This window comes from Anoplopoma fimbria, chromosome 10 (genome assembly GCF_027596085.1).
Source record: "Anoplopoma fimbria isolate UVic2021 breed Golden Eagle Sablefish chromosome 10, Afim_UVic_2022, whole genome shotgun sequence".
NCBI lineage: Eukaryota > Metazoa > Chordata > Actinopteri > Perciformes > Anoplopomatidae > Anoplopoma > Anoplopoma fimbria.
The window spans coordinates 2,083,450-2,110,446 of record NC_072458.1 but is presented as its reverse complement, the minus strand read 5'-3'; the positions used below and the strand labels follow the sequence as shown (position 1 = coordinate 2,110,446).

Below are 26,997 nucleotides of genomic sequence, written 5' to 3'. Positions count from 1 at the left end.
GGTGACACTTTTTTTTTTTTTTTTTTTTAAAAATTTTTTTTGTTTTGTTTTCTGGGATTTCTCAAATCTCTTTTTAAAAAAAAAAAAAAAAAAAAAAAAAAAAAATACAACCGTCACGGCTCCAAACGCAACAAAGCTGAACGCGGATTCAGGCGAGCCATCGTGTGAAGTGGAAGACAGGCGACCATGCGCAGAGGAAAACTTCTCTCTCTCTCTCTCTCTCACACACACACACACACACACTTAGTGGGGGTGTGTGTGTGGGGGGGTGACAGTAGAACACACAGCTGACCGACACCTTCTCCACGTCCACCGCCAACACTCAACACATCTCCGAGAGAGAGAGAGCTGGATGTGCGCTTGCGTTCAGGAAATGCACATGTCTGCCCCTCCTCCGCCGCCGGCTCAGTCTGAATCAACGGGGATCATGATGGTTTGTGTCTGAGGCTGCATTTAAAACCAGTCCCTGCTGCTCTGTCTCACACCCAGTCTCCTCCAGCAGCCGTCATCTGTCCCCCGGCCTGTCAGGAGGCTGGGTGGGCTGAGCTCCTCTGTGTCACTTAAGCTACTTGTGCTTTATATATCAGTTATTATCCATTACCAAGAACAACTTGGGAGTTGCCAGGTGGTGACATCTCTCTGTAATTGGTTTATTTCTAGAAGAAAAGAAAAAGGCTGCAGACATGTTGACCAGTATCCATGAAAGGCAACTGTTTTAACATTTATAACCACATACTTATGATTGAGCCTCTTTAAAATACTTTTATTGACATTCATAAATGTCTAACCTGGCAATTAAAACCAACCATTAATGACTTATGAACATTTTCTAACTTCAGACTTGGCAATTAAAAGCCTCTTTTAAAGACTCATTAATAATAATCAATGCAAACCTGACAATTAAAAGCCTTTATTAATGACTTATAAACATTTAGAACTGAATGCCTTATATTAAAAAACCCCTCTATTCATTACCTTTTTACATTCATAACTGCAGACTTTATAATAAAACCCTCTATGAATGACTTATTAACGTTCATAAACGTAAACTTGATATTCTTTCCTTCCTTCTTTAATTAAATACTTAGCATTAGTAGAAATCAGGATTGTGTCGTCCTTCTGTATATTGTAAGAAAGTGAGCCATTGTCAAGGTATGTTTTGCAGTTTAGACTTGCACTTAAATTAATATTTTTTGATTTGCACGTTTAAGACAGTCCTCTGCATACCTTAACACACGGTAGAATGTACCATAAAATGCCCCTCTAAAATTAAATTGAAATCAAGGTCATGATTTTCCTCAAGGATCCAGGGGGACATGTGATGCATTGCTCAGGGAAAAATGCCAAGATGCCTTCCTCAAGGGTAAACGCCAAATAAAATAAATGAGTTCACTTTTTTTTTGCCTAAATGTAATTACCAGAACTACATTTCCCAGTGAGAAAGTACAAACAGAGGGCAGAGGATCCAGGTCTTTTAGGTAGACTTGTGTCCATGTTCCCTGAATTGCAGTGTTTCTGTGACTCTGCTAGACAAAGGTCACGCTCTAAATAGCTGAAATGATTTTGTTTGTTGACACACAGTTGTACCAATACTTACACAAATCAAGGTCAATGCAACATTCACTGACGCAAAGCTAATGTGCTGTGTGATTTATGTGATGAAGGCTCTCACCATTTTCAGTCTAAGTCCCCTATAATAAAACACAGTCTGATATAGAGTTACTCATTTAGGGGGGAACCTTATCTGAAAACACAGGAGGTTCTTCCATTTCATTATCAGCTCTACATTAACATAATTTAGCGACTCCAATAAAAGTTGCCACCAGGGCGTCCTTGCTCAAAGAACTAGAGTAGAATTTTTGTAAGGTAATACTGAGTAAACAGAGGTTTCACACCTCATTAAATGTTGGAGGACATGTCTGTGTTTTGCACTTCCTGGTATTACAGTTTTTTTTTTTCCATTTCTTTAAAGGGAAATTATCTTCTAGATTTCCAGGGGGCTCTCTCTGAAGGACATTTACACATTAGCTTAAGGAGGCCTGAAGGGACCTGACAGAGGATGACAAACTGTTTTGAGAATAGTATTCAACCGGAGCGGTAGTCAGACTGAACTCCAAGGTCGTGACTTCGGAGGGTCCCTTACTCACAGTTGAGATGCAGGAGATGTACAAGTTGTGCAACTTCAACACACCGTTGAAGTGATCTATTACAGGAGCTTCCATCGGCTGCATTTTATAATATATAGATTTATCGTTGCAGTATTTTACGCTACGCTAATCTACTGTGGCTGTTGATGCAGAAGCTGAATTCAGATGTCAGATGAATTATGTGTGAACCCACGAGTGCTGACTGCAGAGTTCTTTGAGCAATGCTGACGGGCAACACCCACCAACCATCTGATCTTAAGTTATAGGGTGGAGTATGTGAAACCATATCACTGGGGTTTTAATGTAAACACATTCCCCTCTCTTAAGTTTTGGTTGAATTAGATCCATCGTGAAAAGGCTCGGTGGTGATTTGCATCCCATGATATAATGGCCTGTATGCAGAGAAAGGAATTAGTGATGTCAAGGTAAACTTATCAAAACCATTTTTGTTCACACTTTGCACAAAACTTCTCCGTCCTTACTGGACAAAACCCTCTCTAGTGCGATAGATGAGACATGTTTAAACATCAGTATTTCATTATCAAATCACTACAGTCAAGCTATTTTGGAAACTTTTGTGCCAACAGTTATATTTTAGTAGTTTGGTGTTTCTCAAAATTAAGACCGCATTACTCAAAAAAACCACACTTGCACAGTTTGGCTGCTAGAATATATAAATACATATATTAATTGTACAAGACTGTATCAGTGAGGACGTAGTGAGTAGACCTTCTCATTGTGGGTACCAGTTCAGACCCGTCAAATACTGGTTTGCCTTTGCTGCCATCTAGTGTTTGCCTTCAGAACACACTGCTGAGCTGAGAGAGAACTGCAAATATTGACAATTTCCACTTGTTTGGTCTTATGTTGATAAGTAATAAATGTTTTAAGTAATACATGTTTGTAATAACTTCTGAAACAAGAGAGCCATATGGAAACTAGAAATGTTGATTAAAGTGCATCATAGTGCAAATACATATCAGTACCAGCTCTTTGCATAATGCAATCCTACCAGTTCCTAGCCCTTTGACTGAAATCAGTTTTAAGATACATTCTCCGCATTTTTACCGTGTAGCTCAAAGCTAGTATATATAATGAACTCTGGGTTAGGTTTAAAACTTTAGGAGTCAATTGTCTTGAATTATCAGAGGAAATGTAATGCTGTAATCTAACGTAAATATCTGGACTCTACGGACAATAAATCTCCCCAAAAAACCAAAAACTCCATTCCCAATAAATCCCGCTGGATATGCAACAATTGGGTCCTCCAAGACTTCATAGTCATCCAAGATGAAACTTTTTGGAGATTTTGGTCATTGTTATCAATCTCTGCTTTCAACCAAGCTGAAGAACTCTACTTGTTTCAGTTTATGTCTGTGCTTCTTTGGCATACAAACACATTCATTTATTTGGCATTTACAGTGTTTTAATAGTTCAATATTGAATATTGAATCAGTTGATGCTAGGTCTTAGTCATCTAGCTGGCAGAGGCATGCCACCCCGCGGTTAATCCAGTGTTTCTGTGGTTTGTCAGAGGGCAGCTCGATGTTCATGACGTAGTTAGTGGAGTGTCCAGTGGTGGACAACGTCCCTCTGCGGGCGCTCGTTTTGTAAACCGGACTAACGTAAATGTTTTCATGTTGAAACTTTGACATTTCTCCCGGTCTGAGCTTGATGATGGGTAAAGAGTCAAAGAGAATCTTGGGGAGGGACTCTCCAATGACCATGTTCTCTCTGTCCCAGCGAGCCCCCTCCATGAAAAGACCCTTAACGTAGGCCCCATCTTCTGGTTTCTCATCCATGTGGGTCTCCTCTTTGGTTACCTGGAACAAAACTCAGAGCATGAATATCAACCCTATATATTCCTATTATTATTCAATTATAATGATTGAATATGACTAAAAACACTGACAAAGGTTACAAAAATGATTACATGCCTCAAATTCAAAGCCGATGTAGTCTATGGGGATTGTGTACTTCCTGGCAAAATTCTGAGCAACGCCAGTAAGAAATGACTGAGTGAAGTAGAAGCCAGAGAGCCAGAAGACTGTAGGTGGGCCGTCATCTATCCAATCCTGTCAAGACAGACATCCAAGCATATGCATAGGTATTAGTATATTTAATAAAAAAATGCGATGTAATCCATTCTCCAGATTCGTTTTAAAACCAACAACAATCCTAGTTCTTACTTGTAGGAACTGCAGCCTGGCCAAGAAATCAGTCACGTAGCTCCCTAATGGCTTGAGAGAAGGGTATGACTTGGATGCCCACATAGCGGGCACCTTGCCCACCTGCATACTGTTGAAGACGTTCTCAAGTTCTGCAGACATAACGATCTGGCCCTTCAAAGCTTTACGGATGTTTACCAAGCTGACGCGCACCACAAGAGTGAGTCTGTCAAGCGGGGAGATTAATGTCATCAAGTATTAATTGTGTGTCCTGCACAAACTGAGCAACAACTAACCAACATTAATATTTAATTGCATAGCAGCACATGTTGTTATTACCTGTTAAAGCGGATTAATTCCTGCCTCAAAACAGTATTCATGGACTCCTCATACGTGACTGGGTATTTATCCATCACTATTTGTATGTCAAAGTCTGCTGGCAGCTTAGACAGAATGTCCTCTGCAAGCTCATCTACTACTTCCTTAAAATAGACATATGACAAAACAAAGCATGAATATAAGACAGCACATTTACATGTAGTGTTTCCTCAGAGAAATAAGCATAAGCCAAGTGTGTGAAATAAAAGTGTGTGCTTCAGACAGGCAGTGCAAACCTGAGGAGACTTGGCACCGCCGCCCGTCTGCCTGGGCAGAGTCAGCAGTACTCCATCCAGGAGCTGATTGGTCTCTTGGTTATCCTTTGTGATGTCAGCGTTGCTATGAAGTCCGAACACACAAGGATCGGCACAAATTGGAAGACTGCGTATGTAGTTAAGATATGTCTGGAAAAAAGAAAATAATTTTTGAAAACAGATTTATTTTTAAGTTGATTAAAAAAGTACTTTAATTCTAGCCGTGATCTTCAACACGGTGCCTCATTAGGCCAAACACGATCAAGATTTCATTCCAGCTCAAACGCATCACTCCTCCTCTGGGTAGTCAGTGAAATGTGAGGCTGTTGTGTTTTTTTAAAAATGCAAGCCTGTATTTACTTTGCCCATAATGACATAAGAAGAAAGGCAGTTTTTACACTGAAGCATTAATTAGGGATTGACCTGATGACAGTACCTGATAGGGGCCATGAGCTGGGACATAGTACAGGTCTCCCTCACACAGGTGGTAGCACTCCTGCTCTATCAGGTCTGAACTGTAGAAGATGGACAGAAGTGACATCAGCAGACGCCTGTCTTTGTCATCGGTCACCCTGCCACCATAGTTGCACTCCCCTGAGAAGAGAAGAAAAAGAGATCATTAAAGCAAAAACTAAAATTTGAAATCCTAGCAGATTGTTGTGAAGTTTTGCTACTGAATACACATTTTTATTTTTGCAATATAATTAATGTCATGCTGTGTTAACGACTATAGATTTTTACCTGTAAGGTATGTGAGGGCCTCCATTGGAACCTCCTCATACTCATCCAGGAACATCTGGATCTGCCTCATACTGATCCTCAGGTCAGACTCGTTAAACTCATAGGGAATATTCCAACCTGAGAGAAAATGGACAAACACCGCAACAGGATTGTTTTACATAACATTTGAATAATTTAACAATAATACATATGAAATGACTACGAAAACATTTAAATACCAAAATGAACACCTTACATTAAAATGATTCAGTGTAAACAAAAAGACATTTCATCACACAAGGTTCCAACAGAGGTCTCACCCAGAGGTCCAAAGTTCCTCCTCTCCTGTACTAGAGCGTGGAAGAAAGTGAGCCCAAACAGGAAATTCTGCCAAATGACCTGCTTCTTGGAGCTGACAAAGAAGTCCGGGTCAGAGATGGGGTGACTCAGGTACGAGCGCAGCAGGTTGGCTCTAATTCCTTTCGGAGGCTCATTGGTCATCTTCAGCCCGTTCTGCAGGATACTGACTGGGAACTTGTCGGATGGATAACTGGTTAACCACAACCTGCGGAGAGGAAAAGATACTTGCCTTTATCGTCTTTATCGAACACGTTTGTGTTAAGCTCAATGGCTGGGTAGAGTCTGTTACCTAAAGTTAGGATGAGTATTCTCTGGGGTGATGGTTTCCTCACAGATCCTGTCCAGAGCAGGCATCCAGCTGGTGGCCAGGTGGCAGTTCTGCAGCACCACCCAGGTACCGTCTTTGATGGCTTTGTCAATCATCACAGCTGCTATGGGTCCTTGTCCCTGTCCGAGAGAAATGGTTTGGGTCTTACTGCCCCCCATTTCTAGGTCATCAGCAAACTTCAGCAGACCTGAAGAAACGATTCAATAAGGAACTTTTGTCATCCAAACATAAAACCACAAGTCACTTCTGAACCAAGTTTCCCTCTGTGTCTGTTTCTAGATTACAGTTTGACTAGATGGTTCGGGGCTATCGTATGTTAAAATGTCACAAGACTTTGATTAATCACCTGCAGTTGGATCAGATCCTGGTGACAACACAAAGATGAGAGGAGAGCAGCAGTGGGAGTCTTTGTAACTCCCTGCCAGGTCAAAGGTCGGCGGTTCAATGTAAGCCTGTCCCATGTTGTCCGCTATGAAATCCTGCACTGCTGGAACCATTTTATCTGGCCTGAAGCACCTGATTACTACCATTCTGTCCATCCCCACCAACTTACTCCACTGGTCAGGTAACTGGTCCTTATGGGGCTTTCCTGAATCATAGAGCTTCTTCCATTTTGACACGTTGTCTTGGACATGTTCAAAGAGACCATCCAGGTTTGGAAGTTTGGACGCCCTGACGATTTCAGACCACGATTTGTCAGACAGCCACTCTGGAGCAGGGTTGGGGTAAGGGTTATCCAGAGCAATGCCTCCTGTTAGAAGGAAGCGCCAGACTTGGTCGTCAATCCGGCCTTTACCCTGCATGATGCCTACTGTTAGCAGCAGGGAGAAAAGCAGCTTATCCTTCTCAAAAAGCGAGCGGCACACATTATTGTAGATGCTGAGGGTAAAGTGCTCAACAATGTTGTTGATCCTTTCCTCTACATCGTCGCTCTTCACGCTCTGGGCAATGGAATACAGGTAGAGATTGATGAACCAGGTCAGGGAGTACTGGTACATAGGCTCGATGTTGGCCAATTCTGAGATGCAGAAAAACATAATGGAGGAGTGCTCGGCCACGGGACGGTAACCCATGCGGGTGTCATCAATCTCTTTCTCTGTGACACTGGCAATTTTTTGCTTCTCTGAGATCTCTTCTGAGAGGATTTTGGAGGATGACAAGACCTTAATGGCGGTTTCATCCTCAAGGATGTTCCCCTCTGAGGAGGAGAGCACTTTTAAGATCTTATCCTCGATTTCCTTGAGCTGCTTGTTGTTGGCAGCACTCTCCAGGATGAGCTGGTTCTTCTTTTCTTCTAGCTCAGGTTTCTCTTTGGCTGCTACAATCCCTAAAAGCTGGTCCTGGAGGCCTTGTGGCGTGATCATAAAGTTCAGCAGACAGACTTTTACAGCCACCTCTGGGAGATAGTGAGGGTTCCTCAGTCCAGTGGTCATGTAGAACAAAAAGTTTTTAGAATATTCCACAATATTCTCCCCTATTTTCATATACTCCACACCCTGTTGTTTGAAGGTCTGCTTCAACAACAAAGACTCAAGTACTGGATCAAGTTCCTCTCCGACGTTCTCCAAAAGAACTGGGGTTCCAAACTGGATGCAGTTCTCCAAAACCCTTACATAGTTTCCATCAGACATTTTGATGACGGCAAGTTTATTTGCCTTCTCCATGTTCTTGATCCACTTGTTGGCTTGACCTTGAGGGTCAATCATTAGGGGCCACCGACGGGAGCTAAACACTATGATACCATTGTCTGTGGAGAAGGAGTCCACTGGCAGACCAGCAATCTGCCAAGCCCTGATGGACACCTGGTTCCCCAGAGTGTTGCTGAGGGTTAAGTCCTCGGAGCAGGGGATTTTCTTCTCCTGGCACAGAATATGCCACTGCTCCTGGCACTCTATACGGTAGTCTACAGTAAATGCCCCAAGGTAAGATACAGTTCCCGCTGAGAGGAGTATGTCACCTGTCAGGTTGATGTATCTGCAGAGGGGAAACATAGTACCAATCTGATCAATATCAAACTTCAGGCATACCACACATCATGACTTACTGTTAGGATTAGTATACAGTATATGTATCTTCTGGTTTACCTAATCCCTAACTGCCTTGCAGCCTCTGTCCACCTGTCCTTCTCCCCACCCAGTCCTCCAATCAGCTTCTCTGCCCTGATCAGCTTCTGAGAACATAATTCAATGTTGTCTTCCAGTTCTTTCTTCTTTTTAATCATGGCTGCCAAGTCATCGTTCAGGCTCTGCAGTCTGTCCACCACTGTTTTCAGCTCGGCTCTTTTCACTGTCAACATTTCCATCTGTACAGCCAGCTCATCCTCAGCCAGCTTTAGTCTCTCCTTCTTTGGGGCTACCACTTTGGATACACGCTCATACACTTCCATTGCTCGCACCCATTTACAGAGACCCTCACAAGCCGAGGAGACATTTTTAATGATAGAGGGCTGGAACTCAGGGTTGTCGACAAACTTGTCTCTGATTTTCTTGATGTTCGGGGCAGGAATGTTGTCTTTGTCGTAGGCTTTTAGGTTCTCCAAAAACTTCAGGTCTCCAAGGAGCTTCTTTGAGGGTCCCCAGTAGTCCTCAATCATCTTACCTAAAACATATTTTGATGAAATAGTGATGCTGTTATCATATCTCATATTTTCAAAAGTACAATATAAACCTTTTTCAAAGAGAATGATGTAAAAATAATTCAGTCAAAGTTGTGCTCTCACCTGAGCCACTAGGATCAGGTTTTCTCTCGGGTTTAATGCCCTTCATGATACAGATGGACTCCATGACTAGTTTTACTAGACCTGGTGGGTTCTGCATAGACTTAACTACTGTAATGTCTGAAGGTTTTAATGTGTCCAAGGCTGACAGGGCAGCCTCCAATGCAGGCATCGCTTCTGCCAAATCTCCCTCACACTCATCCTGAAAGAAAAACAATCAGTGTCTAAATACATAAATAGATTTAAACACAAAAATATTATGGACATTTTGCACTGGCAAAATATGTCATATCTCTTAAAATACATTAATACCTTTATGGCTTGGGCTGCAGCTGCTGCATCATTAGCAACTTTCTCATCAGCAGACACAAGTTCTTTCTTAGCGTCCACCTCCACGGTTTCGCCTTCTATCTTGACCATCATCTTATCTGTTTCAGCTGAGGTCTTGATGAGCTCTGGCTGCAAGGCTGTCAGCTCCTCCTGCATCACTGACACCTGTGGACATAGTATGATGTTTCTATAGCATATATTTCTTCAGACAAAGAAGGTCACATTCAAGGAGATATTTGTGTCACAGGGAGCATCACCTGAGAGGCAGCAAACTCCAGTTTCTGGAGACCAATGATGTAGCGGTTCCTCGCAGTATCCACTTCATCCCTCTTTAAATTGAGCAGAGTCTTGAAAGTGAGGATGAGTTCAAGGTAGGAGGTGGGTGTGACATAGTTGTGTCTCCTCAATCTGGAGAAGTACCTTACAGACATGTCTCTGACACTTGTCTGGAAGGTCTTGCACATCTCCACCACCCTGAGATCACAGAAAACAATGTGGGCATACTACACAGTTCTAGATGCAAATTAAGTCCATGCCACTTTTAATCAGCAGGAACGAGTACTACTTTTTGGCATCCTTTTTATGTCCTTACTCCAGTCTGATATCAGATTCCATTTCCACATCCTCTAGGAACTTGTGGGCCACCATCTCCAGAGCATCGTTTGGCCATGCGTGGAACCAGTCAATGGTGCAGCAGTTGATAAGGGAGGGGAACATCCTAAGACGGTTCCTAAATGCATCACCAATAGGACTCATGGCTGTTGAAAACAATAATTCAAAGTTACTTACTAAAACGTTATTCAGAAAAAGAAAATGGAGACGTAAAGGTGCCTACCTAGCACAATGTGAAGGTTAGCCTTCACACGGTCAATGAAGAAATTGTACATCGAGAGCGGAGTGGCATCAATCTTTTTGCCCTCAAGCCGGGCGATTCCCTGCACTTTATCTATGATTTCAGCACGTTCATCGGCAGCAAAGATATTAGGCACATCACCAGTGTTAAGCAGCATGTTGATGTCTTCTAACATGGCCTCATCCTTAATTTGGCTGTCATTGAACAGGAACACCAGGTTCTTTCCCTCGATGCCTGCTTTAACCATAATCCGCTTCAGGTCATCACGCCAGTCCGACAAGCTGTAGTTCTTGGTCAACTCAATCTGGGACAGGACGTAATCATTGATGAAGGTGCCCAGCTTAGTGGTGCTCTGACGCCCCGAACCGCCAATTCCAACAAGCAGGAGGTGGCCATTGTCTTGTTTCAGCACACGGCAGATGCGGGAAATGTGCTCAATGGCAAATTTGAACATCACAAGGGACATTGGTGCCTTGCTGCAGTTGTTGAACTCATCCAGGTAGAACTCCATCACTTCTTGTAAGGCACACATGTCTGTGATTTCATCGTAGGCCTTGACATCAGAATCAGGCTTGGCATAATCACCGAAGAACAAGCTACGGATGCTCTCGTCCGCTACCTTGCCATCTGGGCTTAGATGGCTCAGAAGCTAAAAAACAATAGGAGAGATTTGGGAGTAAACACAGACACTACTAATTAAGACCGTGGAGTAATTTCTACATGAGCAGAGAACTTAATCATTCTTCCTCTGTGTTGTCATTTGAGCCTCTCCATGCTTTGTTGACAGTCAGGCCAGCTGTGCATGCTTTTATGCATGTAAATGTTGTGCGCACTTATAACATATGTACCTTATCCACACTCTGCTTAAAGAAGTCTGAGGTTCTCCCTTTGACGATGCCAAAGAATGTCTCCTTGTCTTCGTTGTCAATGAGTCGGTCATAGAAAACACGATAGACCTCATGGATCCACAGGCGGATCAGTTTGTCTCCTTCCTGACATGAAAACCCAAGAAACATGCGGAAGAGATCAATTCAGAACAATTAACTTAAACATGTCACTATTGTTTCTTCTCTTACCTGCATGTGTGTATGTGGAGCCAAGAGCACACCCCGTATCACTCGAGCAAAGTCTCGCAGGTTGAAGATGTAGTGGGACTTAGACGGTGTGGGGAGGAAGCTGTCCATGGTGTCCTTATAGACTGCCATGGTGGCCTGGACCATGATCTTGCCTAGCCTTGGACATAAATCAAAGAACAGTAAATCTTTCTGACAAAGACCATTTCAATCTTTCTACCACTGGTTGTCATTATAATACATATTTGACAAGTTACCTGTAGAAAGAAGCATCAAAGCCCTTGCTGAAGTGCCAGTCAGCAATGGAGCTGAATATCTTTGTCAGTGTTTCATCATCAAAGGAATCAATTGAGATGACATTCAAGTGGCGGGTGAGGCGGCCTAGCATTTGAAACATTTTGTCAATTTGGCCTGCTGCTTTTTTAAATGAAATGATAATATAGGATTATTTCAAACATACCTGTAATGTCATTTTTCCCACCACCAGGAGGCCCCATTGCAGCCATGAACAGCACGTCCACTATGTTTATTCTGGAGGTGTCCTTCTTGTCATACCAGTGATGATGGTCAATCCACTGTCTTAACAGCTCAATTGGGGGTTGGGCGCCATAGATTTCTTTCGCTGGCATGTTCAGATCATCTATGTAGAGGAAATAACAATAACGGCCAATTTGTACGTGAAAAGTGAATGACATGAGTGAATATTAAACACTCAACGATCCACCTTAAACCCAACAGCATGTGATTATGTTGTATTTGTGTCTATTTTTTACCAACATAGATGATACACTTCTTTCCCACAGGTGGTCCAAACACGCCCTTCCTTCTTCGGTCCAGCTTGGCCATGATGATATCTTGGGTCTGATTCGCTGAGGTTCGGGCAGAGAAGTTGATACAGTTTGGTGTGTAATGCTCTTTAGGCAGCTTAACCAAGAAGCTTTTGTTGATGACAGATTTGCCAGTGCCAGTGGGCCCAACAAACATCATGGGTATTTCATGTGCCAGGTAGGTACGCAGGAAAAAAAGCTGACGCGCTGTCTCCATAGTTGGGATGATGAGGTCTGACACCTGGTGAGGTTAAGCAGAGTTTTGGTGAATATGGACATTCACAGTGGCCTCTTTATCAGCAGTTAACTTGATATAAACACACTCACATTGGCTGCAGCTGGAATGGCATTTTCTTCAATTGAGATTGAATCAGTCCATATATTCCAATGTCCTTGTCCATCCTTATGAAAGTAGTAGTCATAAACACTGCCTGAAAAACAATAAGTAAACGTCAGGCATTACAAATGTTTAAGAAGCAGGTTATTTAATTGGTACATTAACTATATATGTAAATCAATTTTGTGACCTCTCTCAGGGAAGATTTTGTCCTTTTTGAGTTTGATAGTCTTAGGCCGAGGGTGCTTGTCGTTCATGCCCATGATCAGATTGCGGTAGAAGACATCAAACTTCTTACGACTGTCCCCAGTGATGGTTCCACCCAAAGTCCATACAACGGCGAATAGGAACAGACCCTGCAGCCACATGGTTATCTGCTGGCTGGACATCTGGGTGTCATCGGCTCCTGACGCAGAAATTTCATCTGGGTATAGACAGGAATGTTAACACATACAGTGATAAAAAGAAACATGTATAAATGGTTAATAAATGTAATTCTTACTAACCCATCAAGCAGGTGTACAACTTCATTAGACTATAGGCCAAGTGAATGGGAGATGTTTGAACCACAAAGCGACACTCCCTGTCTATGAAGTCCAGACAGGGTTTAACTAGCCAATCAAACAGGTCTACTATCTGTGGGACAAAAGATCAAAGAGGTATAATATCCTTTATAAGACTTCATAAAGGATATAAAGTGCCAAAAGCTGTCCATCAGTGAGCCAAATCAGACATGCATGTTTATGAGCTCACCAGTTCTCTATGTTCACTGCTCAGGCTTTCAGGCAGTGTGTTCATGTAGGAATCTCTGAGAGGAGACCAGCCCAGCTGCTGAGGTTCCATGTAGATCATACCACACCTTTAAGCAGATGGTTACACTCAAAAACCACAATACAGTAACTTTTCCTGACTTTAAAAATGTGTGCTTTCTATATTTACACTGTATATTACAGTTGCTGGTGCAGCTTCTGTCTGTTACTTACCTACTGACGGTAGCTGGAGAGGCTTGTTCCAGGTCAGCAGTTTCAAAGATCAGACTCATCTTGCTACTCATCTGGATAATCTCACCACTCATCAGACAAAGCTGGAGGATGAACAAGACAGAGGCATCCTATTTAAAGGCTGTAAATCTAATGTAAATCCTTTACAAAAACTATGAATGTCTGCACTAAATTTCATTAATTCGTTGAGATAACTTGTGGATCAAAATGTTTCACTAAAAGCAACAAGCAATTGACCAACTAATTGTTAACATTTCACAGCAGCAGTAAGAAACAAACTACAGCGAGTAAAGCATCAAAGTGGCCTGTACCTTCTTGTTGTCATCCAGCACAGTATTCATGTTCTCAATCCAGACAGCATCAATGGGCCCATCAAAGATGATCCATTGTCGATTTTCTGAGGTGGAGATCGCCTGATCCCTGTAGGAGGTGGCCAGTACTCCATCAGACCACTCATGGCTGACTGGATCAAAGCAGCCATACAGCTGGCCCATGGTGATGGCCTTGGGGTTGATAATGCAGAAATCCACAGCAAACTCCTCCATCAACTTGGCTGAAAAAGTGAAATGAGAGAGAACAAACTCTTAGAAATCAAAACTGAAACCGAATCATATATTTGCTAATGGCTTGCTAGGGGTCAATTTATGATTAAAAACAAAACAAACAAAAAAACAACACAGTGCAACAAAAGATAAATATTTATTGAAATACCAACCTTCATAAAGGTCTCCAAGGGCAGCAGCAAGAACTTTATATGCAGAAGTCTTTCCTCCTAGAGGGTCTCCTACTATCATGAAGCCATGGCGCACCAACATCATCTCATACACCTACACATCATCATAAATCAAAGTCTTATTATATTTAACTGGTGTAAGTATACCGTTTCAACACAGTTGCATTGCTTGGCAACACTGTGAAATGGTCGAAAACAATTAAGCAAACATTTTTTACAAGTCCTCATTGGTACCTGAATAATTTTGCCAATGAACCATGGGACGGACTGGAGTTTGAGCTTAGCAATGTTTTCATTAAGAGCATTGAGGAGAAGATCATAGTCTGGTTTTGGAAGGACTACCCCTGGGAATAAATCAGAGATGATACCCTGTGGGCAGCAGAGGGAGAACAAAACTGAATAATTAGTAAACCAATTGATCCATACACAGAAAAAACAAATACTATAAAATTCCTATTGTATTTGCTTCAAAATCTGTCACCTGAAACAGTGGCACATCCTGTGCCAGAAACTTGGCCATATTGACGTCCATCAGCGCTCTGAGCAACAGCACACTCTCGTTCTCCTCAGGGTACTTCAGCTTCAGATTCCCTGCTGCAGTCAGCACAGACTTCACAGCTCGCATACCATAGTCATAGTGGTGTTGGGACGACAGCTGCTCGGAACACAAGCGGTAGGTGGCCACGATCTTCCCGGCCAGACTGGAATTTGAAATGTGTGAGGCTTGGTGAAGGAACCAACCGTAAGCTGAATCTAGCCCAGGAAAAATATACCCACTAAAATGATTTTTTTGTCCAGGACATCATAAATACATACCTGCGAGATTCAATGAAGCCCATGGAGTACAATGAGATTTCTCCAATGAGACCATAGTCTGGCACCATCATAGCCACCGTACGAAAAAGAGCCTACAAGACAGGATTGACCGGTGTATATCTCGTTCCAGCATCATATTCTGTCTTTACACTTTTACCACTTCTTCTCATCATCAGATATAGCTCTGTTGAGTGATGTTTTAGAATATGCTATAGTGCTAAAGGGACGTACCTTAAGGTTGTCAGGGAGCTCAGCCCTGCCAGCATAACCAGGGTTCATGGTGATGAACACAGAGCAGGTTGGGTTGAGTGACAGCTCCGTCCCCTCAAACAGGAAGGTCTTCAGATCTCTGGCAATGGCCTGTTGTATGCAGGAGACCTGCTGAGCCACCACAGAGAGAACCTCCACCTGTGAAACACACAAACACTTAATGAGTAACTATGTGAACAAATTTTAAAGTAATTGTGCGTGAGTAATAACAATATATTATATTTATTATCATCAGGCCAATTTTTTATTATATTTATTTATATTTATGTAATTTTAAGATGAAACTGTGCCCTATTTAAATGGACTCACTCACAAGCTTACATTTTGCAGGCTAACTATTCTCCTCAAGTGGGAGCTATTAGCTGTAAATTTGCTTTTATTTGCATTCAAACAGCCAAACAACACTGAAACAACAACATAAGTGCAGGTATGTTTGCCATCTTATTGCTTGGATACAAAACACTCAATCCCATGTGTTTAAAAAAATGTAATGTGCCTACTTTTTACATGGTACATTTTTCACAATAGAGGATGAGAGAGCACAAGTCAGGATATAGAATTATGAATGTTCTGATATATTAAAAGGTGCTTGTACTTGAGTCTATAATACAAATTAGTGCAATGCATGGTTATATTCAGCAATTATTTTTTTTTTTATTAAACCTCTAGCAGCAGCTTTGTATGTGTTGCAATCCGTCAATTATCCTCTGTTGAGACATTTTAAAGTGTATTCAAATAATCCCAAAAAATCAAAAGCAGTCCTCTGTATCCTGCTGAGTTGCAAATGATCAAAATGTAGATAGGTGTCTGTGGTGGACGAAAAAATATATATTTTTTCGTTATGTGGTTGTGCAAACTTGCTTTGAAAACTACAATGACTTAACTTGATTCTTTATCTGAGAGTATTTAAGTTTACAATATAAGTTTTATTATTAACATTGTAACAAAAACAACACAAACCAATTTTAAACTTGATATTACTAGACTATTTGATCATGAAACATGAGCTACTATTAAGTTAAAGCAGATTGGGTATTTGAGGCATGTGATTTCATAGATATACACAGATGTGACCAGTATAACAAAGGTTGGGTGTTCACCTCAATACGATTGAACTCATCAAAGCAGGCCCAAGCTCCGGATTGTGCCAGTCCTTTGAAGAACTTACTCATGGCCTTGCAGTCCAGACCATCGGAGCAGTTGAACACCACACACTACAATGAGACGAGACGAGATGACATACGTGAAATTGCAGACATTTGCAGATGTGCAGAAACCACAAATGCAGTATTAATGTCATTATTAAGAAATAAAACACAAATAAAATGCAGATCAGTGTTTAACTGAAAACCATTTTGGTCTACCTGTTTTGCCAAAGCTTTTGCCAGATCTTTTGTGGTCTCAGTCTTGCCAGTGCCGGCAGGACCCTCAGGAGCTCCCCCCAAGTTTAACTTCAAAGCCCCCATTAGAGTTCTGGTGTAGCACAAAGGTAATTGAAATCATAATGCAGTGAAAGAACTCCACAACTTTTGACATCAACATTAGAAGGTACAGTATGTTAAAATCTAATTTGTACTATAATATTGTATTTTGCAGCTCTCCATACATAGACCATAATATGGGATCACAGACTGTAAGTTACCTGTAGCAGCGGTCAGTAAGCGGTGTAATGACAAGACGGGCGGAATTGCCCAGATATTCATAGCCATATTTCAAGCAAGTAGTGATCATGCGCAGCATCACTTCTCCATCCTCCCAGAAGTAACGCAGCTGAGAAATCCATGCAAAGTCATTCAGCGAGGAGATGCGGTCCTCTGCCAGTTTTGCAACAACATCTCTAGCTAGTAGAGGGAAAGAGCGTTGAGATTTTCTGCTAGCTACATGTAATCAAGAGATCATATTTCATCCCTTTAAAAGAGCAGCTATATTACCATGAACATCTATAACAGTAAGACCGCCGAGGGTCATCCTTGCCCCTCCTGGCAGCTTCCCACGCACCAGCTCCACAATGTCAGCAATCTGAGCGTTGCATTTCTCCACATAGGCCTTTAGGTGGAATCCAAAAATCAGTCAGCAGGTTAGACTACAGTGTATTGATCATGTCAAATTTGGGCTTAAAAGTTGTCTCTTTTTGTGGACGTTAGCAGTGGATGTACTGACAGGCAGTGAGTTGGTCTGAATGGCTTCAGATACTTCAGCTGTCCAAAAGATGGAGGAGGCACAAATGACAACTTGGCCAGGCCACTGCAACACCCACTTCTTCCTGGGCAACTACAGCACAAGAGATAAAATGTTACACAGTAAAGAAAATGTTTTTACACTGTTTATACCTATCTGAACACAAATTATTGGTAATGATAATAATGATTTTCTTTTATCATCCTACTTTATAATACGGCTCCAAAGAACTGATTGATGGTTTAATAAAAATAATAACAATTAAATCCACTCCCCAGTTTAGCCATGACTTGTCGACATCTATTGTCAGTCAAATTCATCACAGATTCAAAAACAAAGTTATATACCCAGATACCTCTGAATACTGCATCACTCCTTTATGGATGACATGTCGAACACTCCTCAGCATTAGGTTCTCCACCTGCAGCAGCCACTTCTCTACCATTCCCTAAAAATCAAAGTGAAACAGTCCATCATATACTTCCACTCTGTTATGGCAAACAAAGTTAAATTTGTTAAGCAATATAAGAATATAAAATAGATACCATACATACTTATATATTAATTTAATATAAACATATATAATACAACTACAACAAACTGTATAAAAACACTGTCTGTTCTATACCTTGGCTTGAGCTGGAATAATCTTTTCTGTGAAGGTCACAGTCTCCTTCTCTGAGCTGATCATGCCAACGATCTCTGTGTCCTTAGTGAACTCCAGTTTGGCGATACCCTCAAAGCACTTTTTCAGGTGAGGCTGCACACACAATGGGTCTTTAGTTTGTGAGAGGATCTCCAGCAGCTCGTCGTTGGACAGGAAGAAGAACCTGGAAATATGATGTAGATGAAGAGGAGAGATGAAACAAAACAAAACCCTCACTGTGTCATGTGTGTGTCTGTAATGTTTTTAAGCAGAATGAAAGTGTTCTCTTTTGTAAGTACATTTTTAACCTCCCTAATTTAAATTTTATCATTATAATGTACTATTAAGTATAGTACTAGTGGTCAAAACCTTGGGAAATAGAGCCTCTTCTTTTCCAGGTAGGTATTGAGGCCTTTTTGGATGTCATCTAGAAACACATTGGACTCCTGTAGCCGTTCCAGCATGTTAGGCTGACCTGTAGCCACCAGCACATGTGTATCCTTGACCTGGACCAGTGAAATCACAAAGGCACCATGGTGAAGCGTTGTGCGCGAGAGTCAATTTAAGCAAACCTAAACAAGAAGTTTTGTTTCAAGAAAATTTTTACCGCCTCAGCGATGATATCCTTCCAGTAGCCGTCCACAATGCCAAACTTGCGTCCCTCCTCAGGCATCTGGGCAATGATGTCCTCAGAGCTGAAGATGGGTTCAAGGTAGAGCCAAGTAGCTTGACACTTCAACATGGAGTCTAGGATGTCCTGCATACTCAGCAGCTTGTCCTCCCATTCCTAGATCGAAAGTAATGAAGAGAATAACAGAATTACAGCAAAAACGATCTATTGTTGTGTCTCATAGTTAAACGCTAAGTAAGTATAGTTTACAAAATGCAACAACAATCCTACAAAATCCTCATTCTAAATAAATGAATGACTAAAAACAAGAAGCCCCAAAAAGGAAAAATAAGATAACCTAGTCCATAAAATATATTTGGATCCAGAAGATTTCTGTGTTTTATATGATAATAGTATCCTGCATTCCTAAAACTGGTTGTTTCAAGTCTTTTATGGTAATTTTATGACAAAGCCACTTCCACAGGTGAATAGAGTGGCACAGTTGAGTTTGTGTTTATGCAGAACAAGCAATTTTCTTACTTGTTCTGGCATGAAATTGTGCTTGCATATCCATCTGCTCAGGCGACCCCGTATTGCAAACATGAGTGACTTTTGTGGCTTTAGTTGGCAGAGGTGCACACAGACTTCCAAAACCACACAAACTAATTTATGTATGATGGCTCCTTGACTTTCATATACATTCCTAAAGTCAAAAGGCGACCAAGAGTGACATGTCATGTCTTACCTTACATTCAGTCTCAATTGGCTTAACGAAAGGTGAACCTCGCATTGTCTGTGTCTTAATTATGTGGTCATCAAGAAGCACTTGGATGTCATCCACTGCTGACACAATATGGGTACCCTATGATGTAATATAAAAATGGTGTCAATTTCTGCATGGGCAAAAAGAGTTTAAGACAGTGACAGCAATATTACCAACATGTCAATTTCTTGTAACATTTCAACATTGACGATGTAATTCTTTGGAGGAAGTTACAATGACTTTTAAGTGAAAGCATTGTGATTATATACGTGTTTGTCATACTGTATCTCTGTATGGAGTGAAACAGAACTGGAGCTCATCCCATTCACTTTTCATCTTCTTCATGGATTTTTCCAGAGAGTACTCCTTACTAGCCGATGCTCCGATCTCTTCCAGCCTAGGACGGAAGTAAAACTAGAATTACTGCCTCGAGGTTGTATGTCCCCGAGCATATTACATCCACGACTGGCCACAATATCATCACTTAATCATTTTATCCTGTTAGATATTTGTGTGATATTGTAATAATTAACATGTGAATTATTGAGTTATGGCCAAAAGGGTGTTTTGTTGTGGTCAGTGACTTTGACCATTGACAACCAAATTCTATCAATTCTAAACAACCTTCAGGCCTCCGGCCACGGCTGTTGTCGGCGTGGATGAATACTAACATCACTTTCTGACATTGGTAAAAAAATTTCATGGGGTTACTTTTCCATACAAGCCATGTTTTTTTCTTTTAACACAGAACATTCATTTTGCTCCTTGTATGTTGTCCAACACAGTGTAATTTCAGTAGAGTGTCTTACTTATTAGAGAACTTTGAAAGCCCCAGCTCCAACATGTTTAGCAGTGTGCTGCTCACATCCGGTTTGACAGCAAAGCCAACAATGCTGCTAATCTGTAGACAGACAAAGGTGTGGTAAATTATTCACAACATCTCCAGGGATCACAGGAGAAACAGGACACTTGGTCCTTACAAAGTGAATCTGACACGGGATTTCTGTCAGGTGATCTAAAGAAACTAAAACAGAAATTCAGCTGACCGTCTCCCAGTGACGGTCTTTGATGCCGGGGTTACAGATGGTCTTCAGGATGGGCAGGTGCTGCTTGAACTCGTCTATCTTGCTTTTGAAGCTTTTGGCCACTCGACAAGGCCCAGGAAGATTAGAGAAAGACTTAGTCAGTTTATGTGTGGTTCTCCACATTACGTCAAGTTCATCAGAGATTTTCTCAGCATCCAGCTTTAGGAAAGGACCTAGGAGTTAAATGAAAAAAAGGAAGCACACCAATGTGAAAACAGCTGTGCATCATGCTCTCCCTTGCTGTGTGCCATTATTTGTTATTTGTGCCAGAGGTTTTTAAATGCAGTCACACAGTAGCTATGAGATACTGAAAAAAATCTCCCAGTGTGAGTCACATACCATTCATCAACTCTTCTGACATGCTCTGAAAGTTTAGTGCTGTGTTCCAGAGCTGTTCATATGGCTGTTTGTCAGCTATCAGAGTTTGGAGCAATGGGAACTGGCTCTGTTCCCTTTCCAACAAAGTCTGCTCATTGTTGATATCCTGTAGAATATCAGTGGTACAAACATATTCAGTATTGCTTGGGTATCTTAGCTTAGAAATCAAAAGCATAACCATGTTCGTATTTGTGGTGTCCAAAACATCTTTTACCTCTAGTTCAGTGAGAGCAGACTCCAGGTTGGCAGTGATTTCAGTGAGATTTCTCACATTGTTTTTCATCTCCTCCATGTTCATCACTTCCTTTTTCTTAAAGGCCCGTATCTCCTTGTCCACATCCTGCAGCCTCTGGTCAAAATTTAATATCCTGAGATAATAAAGGGGAGGTAACAGTTTTCATTTAGCTTTGGAGACACTATAGTTAGTTTGGTGCATCATAGAAGACTGACATACTTTCTGAACAGTTAGGGAAAGAGGCTGGTATTCTTAAAGCAGTTGTTCCTATAGATGTCAGTGACTTTTAGCCTAATGCAAAGGGATGTTTTAAAATCTTAGTTTGAATTTACTGCAATTCTTGAAGCCAAAAAGTGTGAAAAGTGTTTATTAACCTTGTTTGGAGACAGTCCTGAGCCTGTCCTTTCATGGTGGCCAGATGAGTCTTGCTGTCTTCAAGCTCAGTCAGGATCTGATTGGGCCACTGGAAAACACAGGAGTTCAGCCTCAAGTCATCAGCTAGAATAAGAAAGAAAAAAATAGGCAAAAAAAGATTTATATATTGTATGATAACATTTTTAACATGTGGATATGGCCTAGGTTTAGTTACACAGATAAAGGACAATTAAAAAGAATGTCATCTACTGAATGGTACTAAATGTGTAAATTACATGTCGATTCTTCTGACCGTAATTGCAAATACCATGAGGTTTCACATACAGGGTAGAGTGGCATAGTCCAGGAGGAAGCTGAGGCGGTATGCTGCCTCTTCAATCTCATCTAACAGCTTGTGAGTGGTCACATCACTGGTTTTTTTAATGTACTGATTGAGAGACACCAACTCCTCTGTGGTTTCTGGGGTGCTTCTGATGGTCTCTGTAATCTCCTCATACTTTTGACAGATCCTGGGAAAGAATGTTAGCTTGTAGTTGACATTCTCTCTTTTAAAATGGAAGTAAACATATAGCTGATTTGCTGTTTAAACTAAATAAAGAATAAAAATAGATATAGAATTTATCTGTCACTTTCTGCTGTTATGTTCCATGTTAGAAAAGTTTAAGGAGGAGGAGGCGGTTTCTCCTCACCCCTTATTAAGCTCTCGGTTCTCCTCCACTTCAAACATGATGATCATGTCTTTCAGTCTCTCAGCACGGTCACACAGGTCATCATTCAGCTTGCCAGCATACAGACAAAACATGGACAAGGGCACCGTGACATGCAGTGAGGCAATCTCCGTCCATAAGTGATTAATGCCCTCAATTTTCTGAGGATTGAAAAAGGGAGAGAGAACTTGGTAGAAAGCAAAGACCAACTGAAAACAGAAACTGTTCAGTGTAGAGTTTAGATGGAAAGGTTTAATTACCTCTCTAAATCCTTCTAACGAGTGCATTTCTGTAAGAAAGGCTGAGATTTCCTGCTTTGCTGTATGGTCCAGTAGATCGCTGTATTTCTGATATACGCTCAAATACCTGAAGAATAAGATGTAGTATTAGCAGCTCCGCTACACTTGGTAGTACATCAGAGTAGTTGAAAGGTATAAATTCAACATGCGTCGTTACTTCTTAGGTCCCACGATGTTCTTGTGGAACACGTCTTTGGCTTTGTTGATTAGGTTTGTAACCAACGACTCATTAGGACTAACGGTCCGTAGGTCCAAGTACTTTATATCAGGAAAGAGGTTACATTCCACCTGGCAGAAGCATTTCAGTCACAGATTATATTCGTTGTTGTATAAAAAAATTAAAGAAATTAGATTATCAAAGTTTGTGGTGCTAAGAAAATACTGTACCCTTTGGAGCATCTCAGCACTCTTGATGATTTCCATGAAGGCTCTGTGGATGAGTTCCCAACATTCCTGAAAGCTTGGACTAAAGTCAATGTGAGACTCATTCACCCTTAGCTCAACCAGCAGAACCTGAGACTGAACATACTTCATCTCATCAAACACCTCGCCAAAGTCATTGCCGTCCTGAAGAACATAGAACACAGTAACAGTAGATTCAGGTATTCCTCTCACACGAATCCAAAGACTATCATAACGTGTTCAGAAAAGAATTAACAACTACAAATTTCGTCCGAACCTCATATTTAGTGAAGAAAAATAACAGGTCCTGCAATGATTCTATAACCAAGCTTCGGAGCTGCAATGACATGAGAGCAGCCACACAGCTGAAGAACTCCTGGACACTAACTGGAGCCTCCTGCTCACTCTGGGGTATGAGGGGCAACCACAGGTCCTTGAAGGTGTCAATGAGTGAAGCACAGTGAGGCAGCCACCTGAAAGAAGAGAAATGTGAGTTCAGTTTTAGCTATTTGTTTTTGTTTAATATCAAAGCTTTGGGTTTTTTTATGTCACATAACACTTGCGGTCATAAATCGTCTCACTGCTGTAATCGTATTCCGCTTCTAAGAGCATGTGTGATAATAAAATACCTGAAGTGCTTTCTGCACAGTTTTCCATTTGACAGCACTAGTTACTGCAGATATTATATGCTTTATTTATTCCCTGGTTCTTGTTGCCATTTACACAACCCCATAGAGACACATTACGCCCTGTGGATCCAGTTTGGCTGGCATTGGAGACTGAGTAACTGCAGAATAATGGTATCCAAGCAGGTGCAAATTCCTAACATAGAAATAAACAAATAGAAGCTAGTTTCTACAAATTGCACTGGCTCATATTTCAGTCATGTAGTCAGCATTCCTACATGGCTGCTATATAGTCTATCAGGCTATACGACAGGCACGCAACAAAGGATGCATTGGAATCCTAAAGTAAAGCAGTGTGTAAAGCAATACCCTGAAAGGCAGCCTGACATGGGTCTGACAAAGTGGACAAGGTGGTAATATGAGACTGCGCGTACAACAGGATTAGCTCTCTTGGTTGTGTACATACTGTAGACCTACAAGCCGATGAAAGGACATACTACAATAATTAAGTCTGGACATCACATATAGTCACACTGAAAGACTGGCTGGTTTGAGGCAGCCTGGCAAGTTGGCAGTACTCACTTTTGGACCAGTTCATCTCTTGTGGTTTGGCACTGTCTCTTGACAAACTCTTCAAACTCAGATGGCAGGAGAGGGAGGCTGGCTGAGAAAAGATCTTCCAGTCGGATAAATCTCAAGGATGAGAAGCTGAAATAAGATTTGATCTATTTATTCATCTTTGTATCTATTATTTAAGGGAGCTGATGTTCAGACTGCTTAGAAAGATTTGATTGAATATGTAAAATATATTTGAACTCTCAATAAATGTACCGTAAGGCACACTTCTGTATTACCTGTTTAGCCAGACATCCTGCAGTAGGACCATAATATGACTGACAGTAAACAGATGTTGGCTTTGCCACATGTGGACCTCCTTGTAACTTGTTGCCCAAGGCACTGGCGCACGGATCACCCTCCTGGGAAAAGGCTTGGGGATGCTGGATATGGACAGTCTCTGGCACTCAGATGGGTCCATCAGAATGTAGTCCACTGACAAGAAACCACATGGAAAACGAAATAGAGTGAACAGATTGACCAAATTTAATTTTCAAAGCAAGCAAAAATATTAATTAACATCTTTATTTTATGTTGAGTTCTGAGTTTGTTTTGGTCAGACCATAAAATTCATAAAATCAAGTACTAATGTATGTTTATAATGTCCAAATAAAGAAATACTGTCATTAATGATTCACTAACACTTTATTGTTTTATACCTATGCTCTCCTTGAGACTGAGGTAATACTCTCTTTTGACCTCTTCTTCCATGTTTGCCCTCATCATTTGGAGGCGTTTACTACTATCCTCAGTTTCAGGAGGCAGCAGGCGCATGATGTTTATCATCTGCTGGCTTGGCTGGGATGCCAGCAAAGAGCTGGGGACACCAGTGTTGATATAGTATACATACCTCTGTGTGAGAAAAGTTAAGATTAACAATGTGTCAGAAAAAGGAGATTCAAAAGATTCTAATCAGCAACTTTATGCTCATTACTGAATAATTGATACTTGCTTCCAGGTCTCTCTCCTTAGGTTCTGTCTGCATGGCCCTCATCTTCTCCTCTTGGCTTTGCATGATGTCCAGCTGCTCTTTAGGACTCATGGGTCGGCTGCTGGAAGTGCAAACATTTCTTGATCTAGACTTTTGCCTAGGTGAGAGTGAAGCATGAGAAGATCTATCCCTGTGAAAGCATGAACAAATCAGATGAAGTGCTTCAAGAAAAAGACCATCATAAAAGATAAGCTATTGTTGAAATGTGTTGCTTTAAAGGCAAATTAACCTTCTTCTTGTTGACATTGTTTGTTTCCTTCCAGGTGGGGTTGATGCTAAAAGTCTGATTAAGATCAAAATCCATTCTGAGAAGTTTCCAGAGCACATTTTAAATTGTAATCAGATTTTTTTTAAAAAGGAAAGAACATTGCAAACGTAGATAGTTTCAGACAGGCTTCCCTTCGTCAAAAAAAGCAGGTTTTGTTGTAAGAGGAGCATGCAAGGATACATAGCCCTGCTGCTTTTGTCAAGGATTGACGGACAGTGTGTCGTCTGTGCTGGAGTTTAATAATCTTGAGGTCCTGGGCCCGTGGACTGTAGTTATTTCCAATAGACTCACTGGGAGTACGGTGGTGAAGTTGCTCTTTAAAGGGAACTGCTAGTGTCCAAGAATTGGTCTGGAGGATGGGTGGGTGATGACTGTGTCTCAAGACTATCTGGGGTAAAATAACAACTTGAATGTTAAAATGATGTATGGTAGCATAAAGGTTATTGTGTTATACTAGTTTCTCTAAAGCACTTGTTTACATGACACAGTGACTCATAGTCTTACTTGATACAGTTCTGATGGTTCTGCATTACAAGCCATGGGCAAAGGTGGGGGAACAGGATATCCTTTGCTCTGACTCATATTGTAGATAGAGTCATCCTCCATCTGTAGTTCAGACAGACGTAGTGAGGGTTGAAACACAAACAAACAAAGAAACCCTAGCACTTATTGTATTCGTATTAGTTTGTTGCACTTATTGTATTCATATTAGTTTGTTTCTGTACTTTTTCTCTGGTTTATGCTTTTAGATGCTTGTTTAAGAAAGGAGATGCACTTATGACTTCTGGTGACTAGTAGTTCTCTTGAATACCTATGTTGAATACACTTACTGTAAGTCGCTTTGGATAAAAGCGTCTGTTAAATGACTGTAATGTAATAATGTAATAATGTAATAATGTAATGTGTTCTACAATGACAATAAACAAACCTTGTAACCTTGTCACCTGTGTAACCACGGACACTTTTGTTTGACTTTATTTTGCACCTTAAATTCAACAATGAAATCCTTATTTTTGTAATATACAAGGTTGTTTATTCCAAAGCTATTAGTGAACTCTGTATTTCTTAATTACAATACTTTTCTAGATATGATAAACACACATGTGCCTTTAAAGTGCATGCATGCAGAATAAAGGAGAAGAGCATTTCAGAATCAGCCCATACATTAACATTGTTAACTGCAGCCCTAGCCTATGAAGCTGTAGTTCAATACTCAGCTAGTCTCATGAGGATGCTAGTTAGCATTAGCCACATAGGTCTACGTCACCTGTTGGAGCCGCTCCATCTTCTTCAGCTTTTTACGTCTGTGAAAGAGAAACAATATAAATAATAAATAAGACAGACTTTTATATATATATATATAAATATCATAATCTAACAGTTAAAGAGTAAACAAACGTCAGAATGACACGTTGGTCCCTACCGTTGAAGTCCGTTGCACCGGTAACCATTTCATTCATTTCAACTGACTCAACGGCCTCTCGCTGCCGTAAACTGAAACGCTGTTG

The 26,997-nt window shown here is 41.0% G+C and overlaps 1 protein-coding gene across 1 annotated transcript; it reads right to left on the bottom strand.

Moving 5' to 3' along the window:
- Window positions 1-3,616: 3,616 nt before the first annotated feature.
- Window positions 3,617-26,794, bottom strand: dnah3 (dynein axonemal heavy chain 3). Its single transcript, XM_054606530.1, has 62 exons — window positions 26,757-26,794; window positions 25,994-26,095; window positions 25,700-25,877; window positions 25,451-25,526; window positions 25,183-25,351; window positions 24,890-25,082; window positions 24,470-24,665; window positions 24,198-24,323; window positions 23,267-23,462; window positions 22,975-23,154; window positions 22,745-22,875; window positions 22,549-22,654; window positions 22,271-22,449; window positions 21,906-22,090; window positions 21,581-21,704; window positions 21,186-21,339; window positions 20,933-21,077; window positions 20,555-20,766; window positions 20,318-20,409; window positions 19,791-19,905; window positions 19,491-19,607; window positions 18,743-18,922; window positions 18,505-18,641; window positions 18,118-18,319; window positions 17,845-17,937; window positions 17,472-17,582; window positions 17,243-17,357; window positions 16,954-17,152; window positions 16,676-16,784; window positions 16,412-16,525; window positions 15,273-15,449; window positions 15,042-15,133; window positions 14,707-14,926; window positions 14,460-14,594; window positions 14,208-14,319; window positions 13,804-14,045; window positions 13,475-13,575; window positions 13,245-13,350; window positions 12,998-13,127; window positions 12,682-12,915; window positions 12,482-12,585; window positions 12,101-12,395; window positions 11,788-11,967; window positions 11,585-11,708; window positions 11,331-11,487; window positions 11,095-11,246; window positions 10,237-10,895; window positions 9,994-10,159; window positions 9,659-9,875; window positions 9,384-9,566; window positions 9,075-9,273; window positions 8,440-8,953; window positions 6,702-8,329; window positions 6,317-6,542; window positions 5,988-6,232; window positions 5,689-5,805; window positions 5,384-5,541; window positions 4,930-5,097; window positions 4,655-4,797; window positions 4,337-4,541; window positions 4,085-4,222; window positions 3,617-3,970 (listed from the first exon to the last, which is right to left on the bottom strand). Exons 1-62 carry the CDS (start codon window positions 26,772-26,774, stop codon window positions 3,617-3,619), a joined length of 12,135 nt encoding a protein of 4,044 aa, XP_054462505.1. The 5' UTR covers window positions 26,775-26,794.
- Between the last annotated feature and the right edge of the window lie 203 nt (window positions 26,795-26,997).

Coding starts and splice junctions, on each gene's coding strand:
- dnah3 (XM_054606530.1), bottom strand. Junction 19,906..20,317: donor CTTTCAAAGTTCTCTAATAA/GTAAGACACTCT, acceptor CTTCCGTCCTAG/GCTGGAAGAGATCGGAGCAT. Junction 17,153..17,242: donor TACTGTTATAGATGTTCATG/GTAATATAGCTG, acceptor TCCCTCTACTAG/CTAGAGATGTTGTTGCAAAA.